Source organism: Lampris incognitus, chromosome 6 (assembly GCF_029633865.1).
Source record: "Lampris incognitus isolate fLamInc1 chromosome 6, fLamInc1.hap2, whole genome shotgun sequence".
Taxonomy (NCBI): Eukaryota; Metazoa; Chordata; class Actinopteri; order Lampriformes; family Lampridae; genus Lampris; species Lampris incognitus.
The window spans coordinates 52,427,026-52,445,204 of NC_079216.1; the positions used below are offsets into that span (position 1 = coordinate 52,427,026).

At 42.8% G+C, this 18,179-nt stretch overlaps 1 protein-coding gene across 1 annotated transcript in view; it reads right to left on the reverse strand.

Annotated features, from left to right (window-relative positions):
* The window catches only part of LOC130114574 (paired box protein Pax-6-like), a 50,088-nt gene that overhangs the window by 19,976 nt on the left and 11,933 nt on the right, over nt 1-18,179 (reverse strand). Inside the window, exons 4-6 of the mRNA XM_056282436.1 lie at nt 17,159-17,374; nt 6,172-6,334; nt 2,412-2,564 (exon numbers count right to left, since the gene is read on the reverse strand). Coding sequence (XP_056138411.1) covers nt 2,412-2,564; nt 6,172-6,334; nt 17,159-17,374 — 532 coding nt within the window. The remainder of the gene's footprint in view (nt 1-2,411; nt 2,565-6,171; nt 6,335-17,158; nt 17,375-18,179) is intronic.

Here is an 18,179-nt window from a genome sequence, read left to right on the forward strand (position 1 = left end):
AGCGTGGTGGGACTGACTGTGAGCCCCAGGGGCTGGCGCAGGGCCAGCCGACTGGCTCTTGTCGTAGTTCTTGCGGCGCTTCGAGGCTCGACCTCGCCCCCCCTGCGGCTGGGGCTTCGGAGAGCCTTGAGCGCGTGTCGGAGGCTGCGCGGGACCCTTCTCTTTGAAGGTCTTAGCCAGCAGCTCCGCGTTGGCCAGGTCGTGACGGATCTTTTCCAGTGCTGGCTCACCCACACCGAAAAGGCCGTCCGTGTTGATGGGGAGCTTGCGGATCATCTTAACGACCCCGTCCTCCAAGCGACAGTCCTTCGTCCAGAACTCGCGCCTCAGCAGGACTGAGGAGGACAGAGCCGCACCCAGGTTCACCGCGGCATCACGGAGGAACGTGCCGATGATCTGAGAAGCCCTCCAAGCCTCGTCCAGGCGTGAGGCATCGGTGTCGTCATCCCCCTGGCTCTCACTGTTTGATCTTCATCGCCGCCTCCTTGCTCTCCGGTTCGCGTAGCTTACCAGGGTAGAGCCGGGGAAAAAGAAATTTCTCCACAGTGAGGGGCGGCATAGAAGCAGGAGACCAGCCGGCAACCGTCAGGTGGCTCTTGGTGTTCACTTTAACAGTGGAGCGCACCTTCTCTGGTTCCGGCCATGTGGCTTTGATTGACTCCGTGATGGGGGGGAAGGGCGGAATGTGCTTATGGTCTTGCGCACCTCCACCGAGGCAGAGAACGCCTGATCCATTCCGGGCGTCACCGAGGCATGGACTGGGGCAACCCTTGTGGTCCCCGTCGAAGCCAAGGCCCTCTCGAGGAAAAAAGGGAAAAAGTCGTCGAACTTTGCCTCCTCCTCGGACCCTTCCTCAGGGACTTGGTAGGGGCAAGATCCGCCATCTTGAGTAGCAGCCTGCGGAACCGCCGGCGGGCACATGTGGTCCTGGCTCCCAGGGAGCACAGCAGAAACCAACGAGCCCGGCCGGGGAGGGATCTCGAACACACCGACACCAACCTGAGTGGAAAGGCGTGTGAAACCCAGCTCGTCCGTCGACTGAGCGGCCATGAAGCGCACACCATGCATGGTGGCGCCTCTAGGCTAGCTGCAGTCTCCCGAACATGAGCCATTCTAGGATGGTCGCTGCAAAAAGGATGGAAATCGCCAGCGTCCTTCTTCCTGTGGCAACAACTGTAAAACTCGGCGAAAAGAACATCGACGTGGACGTTAACACCAGCCATAGTGACGGAGAAAACCGCACTATTGTCAAAATAGAGAAAATAGCTAAGCTAGCTAGCAATTAAGAAAAAACCCGCAACAGAGCTCAGCGCGACACGTCTTCCCTTGAAGGAGGCTCTAGTCGAACTGACGAGTGATGTGGTGACGCATGTCAAGTGCAGTTGTGGGCGGGGCTTAGGGGATGCTGTCGCATGAGCGGTGAATTTCAGAGCCTAGCGTCGCCAGAGGCGAGGTCAGAGGGCAATATGTAAATATAGCACTATGGAGTAGCGATAATAGAACTGTGCACCTACTATTAGCAGATGAGCCTGAGACATGGTATTTTATTCATTGATTGTTTGTTTTGTCTTCTGTTTCATTTGTGCTCTTGCCTATGGGAATTGATCAGTGTGAACCTGGAAGCCTACTATGAACAGATGAGACTGAAAATAACAATACTGTGGTACTGTTATTTTTATTTTCTGATTTGCCTGAGGGATGGGGGGATGTTTTGTCTGTTCTGTTTGTTTCGTATTGCTTCTCTCTAACATATGAAACATGGATATAGTTGTTACTTTTAGATACTGTATTTGTACCTACATCTCCAACAAAAATGCTTTTGAGGAAGAAGCACTCCTTTCTGATGTCACACATTGCATGGCAGACACACAAAGTGCAAGATGAACCATAACAGAAAGAACAGATGTACAAGTGTACATAATTACCTATACATAATATGTATGAAAGTAGTGTGAACACACAACAAATTTAAATTCAGCCAAATGCTCCATGTTAGTGCTAGGATTATGTTGAATGCTTAGTTGAAGTCGACACAGGATTGTAAGCATCAGACCCACTAGGTGCGTCAAAATGTAGTGGAGCCCCTTATTGACTGTATAAACCAGAGTACTTCACCTTGTAGGCAAATCTGAAAGGGCTCTAGGATTGTGATATATTTAAGGTAGGACCGGGTTGGTCACTTAAATCACCTATTATTACCTAAATCAGTGCCACAGGTTTATAGCCAGCGAGACAGATGATCTTGTCCTTCTTTGAAATGGAAACAGCACTATATGTGTTGAGGCATTTTATCATTTTCCTGCTATAGACCTTTTGCTGTAAATTTTCCATGATGGTGTATTCATGGTACAAATGCTGTACCCACTCTAGTACCAAGAGAAGGGTAATGTATCTAAAATATTCCTAGTTACCTTTCTCAAGTGCCTCTATCTGGTCCTGTGTAAAAGATGTTCGGTTTCTCTGGAGTTTCCTCTTCAGCTGGAGTCTCATCTGGGTTTCCTCTGAATCCTCACCATTTGAGCTCACTGAGTTGGTGTTCTCACCTCCCTCTCCCTGGGGACAGTCTTGAGAGAGAGAGAGAGAGAGAGAGAGAGAGAGAGAGAGAGAGAGAGAGAGAGAGAGAGAGAGAGAGAGAGAGAGAGAGAGAGAGAGAGAGCATCCAAAATGACTTAATGTTCTGTAACTCTGAAATGAGTGAGGAAGGTGGACAAGTCAAGCATCTGTTGGCTGGAAAGGACCAGCGGGCCAGCCTTACAAACATGAATGTCACTAACTGACTGTCTGACTGACTGACGGACTGACTGAGTGATCATGTTTGACACGATTGGGCTGTTGGATGAGGTGACCAACAACGTAACTGAGGTTACACGATTGGTCGCCTGAGTGCCAAGAGGCATGAGGGAGAGCGCACAGTTAAAGCACCCCAAATAACAATCACTCTGACAAAACACTCACTGGTGAATTCACAAAAGGTTTGTATGGCTTTGCAGCTGCTTACCCTGCACAAATAAGACAAAATAAACCATTTAATTCTCAAAGCACCCACAAAGGGTGAAATGCACCCCTAACTGCACTGCCAAGCAAATAGTGTCTCGGTGCTCCGGTGCTAATTACATGTATTTATAATATGCATATATTTGACATAAAATTTGCTCTCTATGAAAATGAGCGTCATTGCAAAACACCAGTGCAAATAACCACATGCAGTTAGAGTGAAAATTATTAGCGTCGACATCTGAGTAGCGTAGCGGTCTATTCTGTTGCCTACCGACACAGGGACCGCCGGTTCATATCCCCGTGTTACCTCCGGCTTGGTCGGGCGTCCTTACAGACACAATTTGCCGTGTCTGCGGGTGGGAAACCGGATGTGGGTATGTGTCCTGGTTGCTGCATTAGCGCCTCCTCTGGTCGGTCGGGGTGCCTGTTTGAGGGGGAGGGGGAAGGGGAACTGGAGGGAGTAGCGTGATCCTCTTACATGCTACATCCCCCTGGTGAAACTCCTCACTGTCAGGTGAAAAGAAGCGGCTGGCGACTCCACATGCGTCGGAGGAGGCATGTGGTAGTTTGCAGCCCTCCCCGGCTCGGCAGAGGGGCTGGAGCAGAGATCGGGACGGCTTGGAAGAGTGGGGTAATTGGCCGGATACAATTGGGGAGAAAAAAGGGGGGAAGCCCCCCCCCCAAAAAAGAAAATTATTAACGTTTTCAGAGAGTTGGTGGTAACTGAAGCACATTTTTGTGATCATGGCAGCAGTTATTGTAGCCAGGCCAAGGCATCGTCATGCGGGCGTGCTCATAAGTGGATATTTCACAGGAGAATATCACTTTTTGATTTACATGAGAAGCAATCATTCGCAGATACAGGTTGCCAGGTCAAACTATTCATGCTATAATTGATGACATCAAGGATGATATTGAACCTGCGTACTTGTGTTCTTGATGCAAAGCCAACATTTATACTTTGCCACATGGATAACCGCAATGAGTGGAAAGTATTGTTCTTGCAACTGCATTTATAACCTTTTTATTTTTTTTACTCTAACTGGACTGCTGAATCTAGTGTGCTATGGATCAATTTCCCACAGTTAGCTAATTCATTCCTTTGACCGGCCATCCATCACAAGGGATATCTCTCTGATATCATTGGCAGGATTTCGCTGATTTCTCCATTTCCCTACTGCATTGTGCATTTACGAAATTACATAGATTGACTCAGATGATCACATCAGCCCTTTGTCTTGCATCTAGGATTGCATTTTTCATAGGGGAATGATGCATCTCACCAATATGTTCCAGTGCTTTCAATAAACAACAATCTTAATCTTCTTCTTTCAGCTTGTTCCCTGTTTTCAAGGGGTCGCCACAGCGGATTTGATAGTTTCCATCAGTACCCTGTGAGGGCACAGGACCGATGGCGGTCGTTGTTAACCCGGGTCTTGACCGATCTGGTATGGTTTTGTCAATCCGCATAATGATTTGGCAAAATTTTACATCGGATGCCCTTCCTGACACAACCACTAACCCTATGGATGGGGACACAGGTAAAGTGCTGGATGCCATCCCAGTATTCATGGACTTGCGTCCATGCTTGTCGCCATAAATGGCAATCTTAATAACCAGTTATATTTCCCACACTACAAGTTTGAATGTCACGAGTGTTTTGAAACCTTGATATGCACGTTGGCTTTAAACGTCTTAAATGCATGCCATGTTGGATCTTCTGTTTCTTAAAAAACTCTTCCCCCCTCTTGACATTTTTCATTTACATCATCTATTTTTAAGGCCAAGGTGTGAGAGCATTGTTCACTGGAGAAATTTTTACTTTTGCGCTGTCTGCACTTCGGCCTGGGTCTCGTTCATCAATTACATATTCCATTCCATTCCATTATCCAAACTGCTTGTCCTACTGCCAGGGTCGCGGGAATGCTGGAGCCTATCCCAGCAGTCATTGGGTGGCAGGCGGGGAGACATATATGGACAAGAAATAGCACAAAAGTGTCACTTTGTCCTCATCGATGTTTCTGGCTTATAGGCAATAATTAAGCTACATATCTTTTAAATCCAAGGCCTTGATGAGAGCTGATAGTTCACTATAGTATAATGTTTAATACCTCAAGTGTTGCTTCATTTACAGTTAAAGCATATAAGCCATTTTTGACATGTTTGGCATGTAGGGCAATTAAGAATGTTAATCTCTGAAATGTATACCAGAAGTTGCCTTCGTCTCCCTACAGAATGTAAATAATTTGTAGTGCTAGCCTGATTATTCATTCCTCAGTAGACAAACAGTGACTGCGGAAAACAGAATTAAGCCATTGCTTCGTGTCACAGTCAGTCAGGCAGAAACAGAGACAAATGGGACCAGATTGCACATGGCTGCTGCAGGAGGGAACACATGTGTGTGCCAGTGTGTCGCACGCACACACACACACACACACACACACACACACACACACACACACACACACACACACACACACACACACTCACAGACACACACAAAATGCACAAGCACGCACACACACACACACACAAACTCACAGACACAAACAAAATGCACAAGCACACACACACACACACACAAACTCACAGACACACACAAAATGCACAAGCACGCATGCACACACACACACACACATACACACACACACACACACACACACACACATGCACGCATGCGTGCATGCACAAGCTTACAGACACACAAACAAACACAGAAGGGAATGGTCAAGTCCTGCTTTCTTATAGAAAAATGCTGCAACCATTCAGTGCCAAACAAAAAATGGGTAGATTGACAGACACACACATACATACATACATACATACATACATACATACATACATACATACATACATACATACATACATACATACATACATACATACATACATAAACAAATACAGCTTAGCACTGCCTTCCTCACGCAAGCCAGGCTAAGCACGCTATTCCAGCAGTTATAGGGTGAAGAGGCAATACTCTTCAAGGCTGAACATCAGGAATAACAGCAATAGTAGCAATACTAAATAATACAACAATTGGTAGTTCAAAAGCAGTTGGTGAAGAAATAGTACTGTTGAATAAATAGAAGCAGTCATTGTGGTGGAAGTTGTGTATTGCTGAAGTACTGGTGGTGTTGGCAGTGCAAGTAGCTCTGGAATAGGTTTATTTCGTACCAGAGTTGGGTAGCATTGTTCCTGGGTACCATCCTGTCCGGCCTCCCCAGTTCGTCTGTCCATTGAGCATCCTCAGTTTGTCAAACATCTCATCAGCTCCCACCGCTCCCATCTGCTGCTTCTCACTAGCCAGGTTCCTCAGAACACGGTTTATGGATGAAACCTGGTAATACATTGATTTAAAAAAATAGTGATTATATTACTGTCTTGGCTACACTGACCGTAGTTTAGTGAGAAAAACATCATAATGTAACAATATTCAAAGACACTGCACCATTCTCTTATGCTGTATGCCACATGTTTTGTCGAGTAAAACTAGTAATTATACTGTTTTCTAAATAATTTACATCTTTCTTTTCACTCTAAACAAATGAAACAATATATGAACAATATTTTGCTATTTGAAGAAAGGGATCCGGAAACCAACCATAAGAACATTATCAGTGTGATCTCAGTGCAAGCAGTCCCCTCATGCAGATTAAAGAAAAACTTTCAGGTTATTTAGTGAGTGAAATAATGAATGATAAGTAACTGAGAGCTAGTATATTGATATTTAATTGACCAAAAAAACATTATTTTTTTTGTCATGTTTACTCTTTAGTTGAAAGGCCCTCTACAACAACTACATTTTCTGTTGCATGCTGTAAAATCATAAATTAGTTAATCTGTGTTGCATAGTAGGCTATGAAACTACAGGGCTAGTTTCCCCATTTGGACCAAGCATGCACCAAACCACACTAAACAAAAGCTGTCCTTAAAACAGATCTAAGTTCCCAGTCATAGAGACAGATCAAAATAGTCCTTTGATGAATTGATTACAAAATGTTAAAAAGATGAGAGTAACCCCAGGAATAAATGTGATAAACCCTCTAGACATCATGTTTCTATATTGTCTCATTCTGTTTGTCATTAGCAACTTTCACCTTAGTTAGAATCCATTGGCACACAATGTAACTATGTCAAAGTCCATTTCAAGGTTTTGAGAAATCTGTGCAGGCTTTTGACATTCAAATTATTGAAGCTGTAGTCCAATAATAACTAATCTAAACTGAATTGGTCATCCTACACCATGAAGAAAAATTCTAAATCAAAATTCATTGTCCCGGTATATACATTATATGGGAGATGAGCCTGTAAATTATCCACACTGAATGAACATGTCAGTGGGGTTACAATTAATGGTAACACTACAATGTTATTAACTTAACCAACCCCCATGTATTAACTTAATCATGTATTAATGGCACTGTGGTGAGTGGTTGTCAGATCGGGTGTACTGTGGGTCAGGAGCTGGAGGAGGTGTACCTTTGCACAATTGTCCATCTTCTAAAAGTGTCAGTTCCAGTTGCCTAAACAGACGAGTCTCTACACTGATCCTGAGAGCAGAAACATGACTTTCTAAACTGCACCTGGGGGGGAGGGGGACTTCTGGGGTAGCGCTATGTAACGATGTGATTTGTGGAGCTCCTTGCTAGAGCTGAAGATTACATACATTAAAGTTCACAGTCTAAAGTTAAATCTGCCATACAATGCTTTGCTAACAATTTTGCATCTAAATTGCTGAATTATCGTCCTCATCTGCAATCCAATGATGTGTGGAACTCATGGACCTGGTAAATGTGAAACTGTCGTCAATTCTGCTAGCTCTGCTCTCCATGCTAAATTAACACAAGGTACCATGGCTTTGTCTATCACAGCCATGAAACAAAAGCTGATACTTTAGGCAATTGCGTCCTTGAAAGAAGAACTCCTGGCAAAAGTTGACGAGAAAACGGAGATTCAAAATGCTGACATTAAGAGCCAGGTAGACCAACTTTGCTAGGAGCTGAGAACTAGCAGGGACAATGCTAATAGCAGGACTGAAGTGTTGGAGCAACAATACAAGCGGACAGAGAATGCTACCAACGAGCAGTCCACAGCAGTCAGTGCCCTTGAGCTTGAAGTAGCTAATATAAAAAAGGACATATTCTCAAAGCTTGCAATGAAGACCTCGGAAATAGGACACGTTGTTGCAATCTGCGAATCATGGGTGTGAAGGAAGGCAGAGAGAATGCCATGGGGCCATTCAGCTACATTTCTTGCATCCTGGGTGAGGCCTTGCAACTCGACAAAGCACCTCTACTACACCGGGCGCGTCGCACTCTGTTTCCAAAGAGGGGGGCCCACCTTGAGCATCCATAGTCAGATGCCATTATTATCAAGAGAAAGTAGTGATTCTGCAAAAGGCTTCAGAGAAATTGCTCACTGCAGCAGACAGGGACAAAATTCGCATCTTTCCTGACTACACTCGTGAAGTTATCAGAAAACTGCCCAAGTTTAACATGAAGAAAATGCTATCTGAATGCAATATCTATGGCCTTCACTTTGGAGTTGTTTGTCCTGCTGAGCTGAGAATTACACTTGCTGATGGAACCGAGTTGAAATTCAAGGATCCTAGTAAGACAAAGGACTGTTATGGAAAATTTAATGACAGGGTGACTGATCAACATTAGTTCAGCAGTTACTCATCCCCTGATTGTGGTTGGCCTACTTGGAGAATCCTTTCTCGTAAGTTATGTGAATGTTTATAGCACTGTTCTGCTGTAAAGAAATTTAGCTTGTGATTTGTTTCCCATCTGTTAAAGGTGGCCACTGAATTTAAATAAATAAATCTCAATACATAAGTGACTAAGTGTCAAATTATAAGCATCATCAAAATGATATTGCGTTTGTGTTTAAGAGACTGTGAACTTTTCTATTTCATGTGGGTCACTTTTAGTGAGACACATGGTAAGCTGATATTGGATGTGCTGTGTATATTTTAGATGGACTTTCACTGCCTTGCATTTTGGAGGTACGATTATGGCAAGTTTTGTTGGAAAATAGGATACATGGTTCAATTGTTCTATTCTGTATGTTTCTACATGCATTTTTTTCTCCACTTTTTCATTTTCTTTTCTCTCCTGCCCCCTAATCTCTTTGTCTCTGCAGCAGACTTTTGTGTCAGATGATGTAATTGTTTGTTTTTAGTAACTTTGCCTTTCATTATGACACCAAGTAGTGTAGTTAGACCACAGACGAAGCTGGCCACCTGGAACGTTTACGGTCTCAATGACGCAGTAAAATATAGCAAAGTGTTTGGGCACTTAATAAAACTGTCAGCAGATATAGTTTATCTACAAGAAATGCACCTGTGTTAAAGAACATAGTAGGCTCTGTAGGAAAAGGCATTCATGGGTATATCATTCTAAATTTAACGGTAAATCATATGGAGTGGCCATTCTAATCCATAGAGATGTCCAGTTTTTAGAGAGTGATGATGTTATTGCTGACAATAATGGCAGGTTTATCAAAATTAAGGGGAAAATGATTCGATATTCCAGTCATATTGGCCTATATATGCACTTATATATATGCATATGGCATATATACACCTAACTGGGACAATGGAAACTTCTTTGTGCTCCTCTTATCTCACCTTCTTAAAATTGAAATGACTTGACTTGACCTTCCAGCTCTAGAGGTACACAAATTGATACTAGGGAGTGACTTCATTTACATTTTGCACCCAGACTTGGACCACTCCAAGCCCACTAAAAATGCCATAGCCAAGGCAGTCCAGGCAGTCAATTCTTTCATTTGGGCTTACAGAGTAACTGACCCATGGAGATTTACAAATCCACTTTCTAAAACATATTCATTTTTGTTCCCCTGTACATCAATCATATTCCAGCATTGACTATTTTTTTTATTAAAGTCGATTCTGATTCTGATTAGATAATTCATTGCTGTCTTTACTTAGATCAGGCGTGGATCTACGGGGTGGCAAGGGGTGGCAGCTGCCACCTCTGGGACACAGTCTTGCCACCCCTGTTGCCACCCCATTTATAAATCAGATAATATGTTTTTAAAGTATATTTTATCTACATGCATGGTGAAGGTCAATGAGACCCGCACCAAACTCGTCTCAAACAGAACAAAATACATTCGATGAAATCCGAGTTTTGAATAATAATACGTTTAGAATAGTGTCCATTGCCCCCCTCCTTGAACCTCATGCCACCCCTTGGCACCCCAGGAACAAATCTCTAGATCCGCCACTGACTTAGATCAGTCAATTATGAAGCCATTGTTACATCAGATGATAGCCCAGTCAGCATGGCATTTTGCTTTCCAGAACATTTTGCCTTCCCCAGCATGCGTGGCACTTAAATCCATGCTTATTCTCAAATGAACACTTTGCTAAATCTCTAACTGACCAGATTGACTTTTTCCCGCAAACTAATGACACCCTGAAAGTAAACAGGTGCACACTATGGGAGTCTATGAAGGCCTACATAAGAGGCATGATAACCTCTTATATACAGTCAGTGAGAATAAGAGGTATCTGCCCACCACACTGAACTGCTTGACAAGATTCGGCAAATCAATCAGCAACAAGCATCTATACCGTGCCCTAAACTCTTTAAGGAGATACTTTTATTACAAACCAAATATGACATTATGTCAACAAGTCAAACTGAAGACCTAAACCTAAGATCTCATTGTGCGTATTATGAGCATGGTAAGCAAGCAGGCAAACTGTTGAGTCATCAGTTTAGAATATCTGAAGCAGTAAGCCAAATTATGGAAATAATACTGTCTGATGGGAAAGTCATTAGTGTCCAGAGAAGCATAAACTGATGCATAAACAATCTATTTATGCAACTCTATACAGTTCTGAGATGGCTGCCGACAGATTGATAACTCACATGCTGGATGGACTAGAGTTGAAAGGCATTGAGGAGACAGACAAAATGACTCTTGATCAACCTATTTCTATGGAAGAAATTCATAATGGTTTCACACATCTGAACCCCAGTAAAGCAACGGGTCCTGATGGTTTCCCCATTGAGTTTTATCAGAGATTTTCCGCAAAGCTGACACCCCTTTCATCACAAGAAGTATATGCTGAATGCTTTGTTAATAACACCCTACCTAAATCCATGGACCAAGTTACAATATCTGTACTCCTTAAGAAGGGTAAAGACCCCTCTAAATGTGAATCCTACAGGCTGCTGAGTTTACTTGTGTGTAAATACAAAATTCTTGTGAGGGTGCTGGCTTCCAGACTAGATTTGGTTTTACCCAAGTTTATACATTCAGATCAGACAGGGTTTGTGGTAGGCAGACATTCATTCAGTAACCTGCGGAGAATGTTTAATTTACTGTACTCCTCTGAGTTATCACCTACTTCAGAAGTATTTATATTGGATGCCCAGAAGGCCTTTGATTGCATAGAACATAATAATCTATGTAAGGTGCTTAACAAGTTTGGTTTTGGCCCTGTATTTCAGTCTTGAATTAAAGCGCATACTGCTCCAAAGGCTGCTGCCCACACCAACAAGATATTGGCAGAATACTTTCCCCTTTGTAGAGGCACTAGACAGAGGTGTCAATTTTCCCCCTTACTTGTCAATATTGCTACTGAACCACTAGCTATGTCTCCCAGAAGCTCACTTGATATTATAGCAGTAGAAAGAGAAGGGAACACACACAAGGTATCACTATATGCAGATGACTTAATGCCCTTTCTGTCAAAACCACACACCTCCATTCCCACAGTGTTGCAAATAATATCAGAATTTGGCAAAATTTCAGTCTACAGAGTCAACATGACAAAGAGTTTGATTTTTTTTTCCCATGAATGAACAGTCCAGCGGATGTCCCTTTGCACTTAGCCATTTAAGGAGGCACCTGACAGTTTTACCTATTTGGGTATCACTGTGACAAGTAGGTACAAAAATGTATTTACCAAGAAGTTTAGGACATTGTTAAACAAAACTAAATGTGACCTATCTTGTTAGTCAGCCCTACCTTTATCAGTAGCAGGGTGAATCAATTCTGTCAAAATGATCATTCTGCCCAAATTTCTGTTTTTATTTAGAACCATACCCATGTGTATTCCCAAAGCTTACTTCAAAGAGTGGTATCAGTCTATATCCTTTTTCATTTTGAATAAGGTAGTCCCACAAATTAGGGGAGGGTTCTTGCAAAGACGTATGAAAAATGGAGGCCTGGGTTTGCCAAACTTCATGAACTATTACTGGGCTGCCAATGCACATAAGGTTCTATTCTGGATGTCACCTGAGGAACACAAACCTATACTGTCATTAATGGAGTGAGATGCAAGCTCCCCAGTCACCTGCATTAGTGTGTGCCTTGTTACCTCTTAGTAAGAAACACTTAACTAATCCAATAGTGAGTACTATGCTTAAAATATGGTCCCAGTTTAGAAGCAAGGCTGAAGAGTGTACAACGTCGGTACAGAATCATCAATGAGAAATGGAGGTATCATGCAAGAATAGGTAAGGAAATCTTTACTGATGAGGCCTCTGAGGACGAATTGAATGAGCTGATTAAGAATATGGAAAACACCTGTTCCAATGTAAAGGTCGTTTATGAAGAGTTATATCAAATGCAAACTCCTGAACCAGACAAGCACTGCAGAGTTGACATGTGTATATCACTTTCAGCATTCATTATTCGAAAGGCAGAAAGGCAACTTGAAGGGCATACAGCAGATGAAGAGGCCTCAAGTGCAGAATGGCTCTGATTTGGTCAGCATACTAGCAGAAGCTCCTAGCAAACACCAGAGGCTGCATTATTCACTGGAGAGCCTTTGAAATTCAAAGACTGGCAACAATCTTTTGAAACATTGATAGACAGGAAAAACATTCCAAAGAATGAAAAATTGTATTACCTAAGAAAGTACGTAGGTGACGCTGCAAAGAAAGCCGTTGAAAGATTTTTCCTACGAGGCACCGAAGCAGCATATGACTCAGCCTGTCAGGTGTTGGAAAAACGTTTCGGAGACCCATTTATTATTAGGGAAGTCCTTCAGAGACAAGCTGCATGGATGGCCACAAATAAGCTCTAAAGATGGTTGTGAACTATGGATGGTTGTGATCCCTCCTCTGCTGCTCTCCCTGAGGTTTCTTCCTATATTTTCTCCCTGTTAAAGGTTTTTTTTTAGGGCGTTGTTCCTTATCCGATGAGAGGGTCTAAGGACAGGATGTTGTGTTGCTGTTAAGCCCACTGAGGCAAATTTTTAATTTGTGATATTGGGCTATACAAATAAAATTGATTTGATTTGATTTGAACTAAGAGAATAAGCAGACTTCCTCAAGGGCTGCGAGGCCGCAATGCCCCACATTAAGACATTGAAAGTTCTCAATGACTGCAGTGAGAGTCAAAAAATTCCACTGAAATTGCCAGATTGGTTGGTATCCAGATGGAACCGCAAAGCAGAGGAAGTTAGACAAGCAAACGCTGGATACCCACTATTCAAAAAGTTTGTAGACTTCCTATCAAAGGAAGTAGATCTCGCTTGCAATCCCATATCCTCAATACAAGTGCTCAAGAGTGTGGAAAGTGAGAAACTGCAGAAGAACAGGGCATGTCTTCACCAAGTGCAAAAGGTTCAGTGAAAAGACAGTTCAAGATCGTGTCAAGTTTGTGCACACAGAGAAGCTTTGCTTTGGATGTTTGAAGACTGGTCATCACTCAAGAAGGTGTAATAACAAGCGCACATGTCAAAAGTGTCAGAATAGACATCCAGCATGTCTGCATGATGACAAGTTCACAAGTTCAAAGAACATCAAAGGTCGACACCTATGAAAGGAGATGACAACTCAAAGGATAAAGCAGACACCCAAGAAATGGCTGCAACAGCAACTACCAACAGAGTCATACAAGAAGGCCTAAGCACACAAACATCCTCAATCATACCAGTCTGGGTCTCAGCCAAGAAACGGCCAGATCAAGAAGTTCTGGTCTACGTGCTTTTAGACACGCAGAGTGAAACGACTTTCATCCTAGATGAAGTGGCCCAAGACCTCAACACAAACAAAGAGAATGCCAGTTTTTGGCTATCCACAATGTCTGCAAGGACAGTCATACCTTGTCAGAGACTGTCAAATCTACAAGTGAGAGGATACAACTTAGAGAAAGGATTCCATTGCCATCAGTTTTCACACAAGCGTTCATTCCAGCAGACAGGTTGCACATTCCAACTTCTGAAACGACTCTAAAATGGCCTCATCTGGAACAATTGGCAGACAAGAATCCACCACCATTGGATTGTGAAGTAGGCCTTCTGATCGGCTATAACTGACAACAAGCCCTTCTTCCAAGGGAGATCCTGTCCGGTGAAGGAAATCATCCGTATGCACGGTGAACTGATTTTGGCTGGAGCATCGTTGGCTGCGCGAATCCAGCAAGTGATTATGGTGATGCAATAGGAACCAGTCACAGAATCGTAGTGCGACAAGTAACACCTGCTATACAGCCATCAGTTGAGCTAGAGAGAGAAGTACACTTCGTGTGCAAAACGCAAGTCCAAGCGATCAATCCAACAGACATAATCAAGGATCTTGAATCTGATTTCACAGATATCACTGCGGATGATGACCCAATTTCTCAGGAAGACCATCAGAAGACCATCTCTTTTTGTCTAAAGTGAAAGAAAATATAAGGCAGAAGAAAGATGGCCACTACAAACTCTCACTTCCTTTCAAGTCAGACAAACCTAATCTGCCAGAAAATAAATGATTTGCAGTCCATATGCTCACCTCATTAGAGTGACGACTGAGAAGAAATGAGCAGTATTACAAGTATTATGTCCATTTCATGAATGACATAATAACCCGAGGAGATGCTGAGAAGGTTCCACAGCCTGAACTCGATAACCAACCAGCATAGTATATTCCGCACCAGGGAATCTACCACAAACCCGGGAAGTTCCGTGTGGTTTTCGGCTGCTCAGTACGCTTTCAAGAAACCTCTTTAAATGATCATCTCTTGACTGGGCCAGACCTCACTAACACATTAGTTGGAGTGCTGTGTCGATTTAGAAAGGGTCCAATAGCCATAATATGTGACGTTGAAAGAATGTTCCATCAGTTTCATGTTGCAAGGGAACACCAAAGCTACCAAGGCCACCTAAGGTTCCTCTGGTGGGAAAAAGGTGATCTGGATTCTAAACCCTCGGTGTACAGAATGAAGGTACACTTGTTTGGGGCAGCTTCATTCCCCAGCTGTTCCAACTTTGGACTCAAGTATCTGGCACCACAGGGTCATGAAAGGTTCAATGAAGAGTCCATCAAGTTTATTCAGAGAAGCTTCTACGTCGACGGCGGCTTAATAAGCGTAAAGTCACATGCTGAAGCCATACATCTGGTGGAAGAGTCAAGAGCCTTGTGCAGAACAGGAAACCTTTGGCTGCACAAGTTTGTATCCAATGACAAAGAAGTGATTGCTGCAATACCACCTGAAGAATGTCCCCAAACCAAAGTTCTAGACATGGCCCTAGGAGAACGTCACATCGAGCAAGCACTTGGAGTTCAGTGGTGTGTCGACGCGTATTAATTCCAATTCAGGGTCGTAGTTAAGGAAAATCCACTGACAAGGAGAGGAGTTCTCTAGACCGTCGCCTCTGTCTAGGGTTTTTGGCCCCCTTCATACTAGATCGCAAACAGATCTTTCAAGCGCTATGTAGAGACAAAGTAGGCTGGGATGAAGAGCTCCCCAAGCACATTCTGCCACAATGGAAGGGATGGCTTAAAGATTTGCCTCTTTTGGCAGCCCTGAAGATTCCAAGAAGCTACCTCCCATAAAGCTTTGGCGAGGTCATGCGATATGAGCTTTACAACTTTTCAGATGCAAGTTTCAATGGATGTAGTGCATGTTCATATCTCCAAACAGTAAGTGAAATAAGACAGATCAGCTGCTCACTTGTTATGGGGAAGGAAAGAGTAGCCCCTACCAAACTAATGACTAGCCCAAGAGTTGAATTGTCGTCGGCCGTGACTTCAGTCCGCAACGGCGATGTCATCAAAAGGGAGCTCGAGATTGAAAACCTGCAAGAGTATTACAGGACTGACTCAAGGTGATCCTTGGCTACGTGAACAATGATACCAAGAGGTTTCACACATTTGTAGCCAACTGGATCCAACGCGTAAGATCTAGCACAAACCCTGAACAATGGCGACATGTCAGTTCCAAAAATAACCCAGCCAACCACACCTCAAGAGGGCTGAGTGCAGTTCAGCTGAAATAATCTAATTGGTTGAAATGACCCGACTTTCTTTGGCAGCAGGCAGAATCTTCCACGTGAAGAGGAAATGGTGGGAGAAGTAGAAATGACTGACCCTGAGCTTCGCAAAGCCCATGTTAAGCAGTCAAGATGAAAGAAGTGAATTCAATGGTGAACCGCTTCACTAAATTTTCGGACTGGTCCAGAGCAGTGAGAGCTGTTGCCAGGCTCAAGAGATTTGTCAGAGAATTCAAGGGACTTCAGCCATGAATGAATGAAGCAACTAGCCTTGAAGAGAAGCAGAAATCTTCATCGTCAAGCTGGTGCAAGAAGAAGACTTCACTGAAGACATCCAGAAAATCAAGCATCAGAAAGAAGACTCCATGAACAAGCACAACAAGTTAAACCAGTTGAATGCCTTCTTGGACAAGAACAATGTCCTCAGGGCGGGAGGATGGCTATCCCAATCAGCTTTGCACCATGACGTAAAACATCCCGCAATACTTCCAAAGAAATCTCATGTGTCAGCCCTGCTCATCAAACATCATCATGAGTGTGTACACCACCAAGGAAGAGGCGTTACTATGAACGAGTTGTGTGCAAACGGAATATGGATCTTAGGATACAGTAGCAAATAGCAGCCGCAATGCTAATACACTGGCTGTATTATCATTACTGCAGACTACATAGAGCAACTAATAATTGGTAGTCATAGTTGAAATAATAACAACTTACAGAGGACATATCATTATAGACTCCTTTTGCAAGTAATAACCTATTTTCCATACATCTTCCTATGATATAAAACAGAGACATAAACCTTTACCATTATAACCTTTTTTTTTTTAGAAAACCGTAACTCATGGTCAACCAATTGAACACAGTCAAATACTTTATCTAAAAGTGGTGAAAGTATTCAAAGTAACAACTTACACTTGGTATATTATCATTAGAGCAGACTCCTTCTGCAAGTAGCCTATCTCTGATCTCCCACGCAAATATGGATGGACACTCCCTCTTGTATTGGGCGATCTTCCCTACCACCTCTGGGGTCGCCACTCTGGGTTTACTTCCTCCTATGGCTCGTGGACGGATTGAACCTGTCTCGTAGTACCGACCCAAGATTTTACTTACACAGCCATTCGAGACCTAGACACAAAGACACAAGAGACAAATCACATACATTATTTAAGACTAATTATTGGTTTAATGTGATTAAGGTTATAAGGTGTTCAGTGCTTACATTTCCTCTTTCCTGCAGCTGAACGCTAGTGTCAGCTGGCCTCTACAAAACAAGAGAATGGAAGGTAGAGTAGAGCAATATATAAAAGTTTTGCAGTGTAATTTGTAACACATCGTTCATCCACTCTTAACATCACTGAAGCAGAGCAATATATACAGTATTTTACAAGATGATGTGTTGCATCAGGAACTCACAGAATTACTTTTTAGAGAAATATTATTTTGAATATTTTACATAAATAATATATAATATCATATATATCATATCTTAAATATATATAAAGAAACACTGAACGATAGGAAAAGTACACAACAAATAAGGAGCAAAATAATCCAGTGATTCAAGTAAATGTTTAATGAGACAGTACAAGCCTGTTTCATCTGTTTCATGAAACAGGCTTACTTGAATCACTGGATTATATAAATTTAGCACAAAAAGTAAGGAGATGTATGTTTGGTAGATTATTTCCTTGTTGTAACAATGCTTCTTGGCAATAAATCGTATATCAGGCACCTGATTGTCAGCACCTGGGGTACCAGAAGTTTAAAACAAGAGTCAATAGCAACAGCAAAATAAGCTGTTTGGCATTGGCAGAGAAGATTTGGCAATTTTTTCATGGGCGCAACCCACATACTCAGCTCTGCTGCTCATCCCACAAATGCATGTTCCTTACAAATTTGGCACCTTTTAAAAGGGAAATAAACAGGCTTT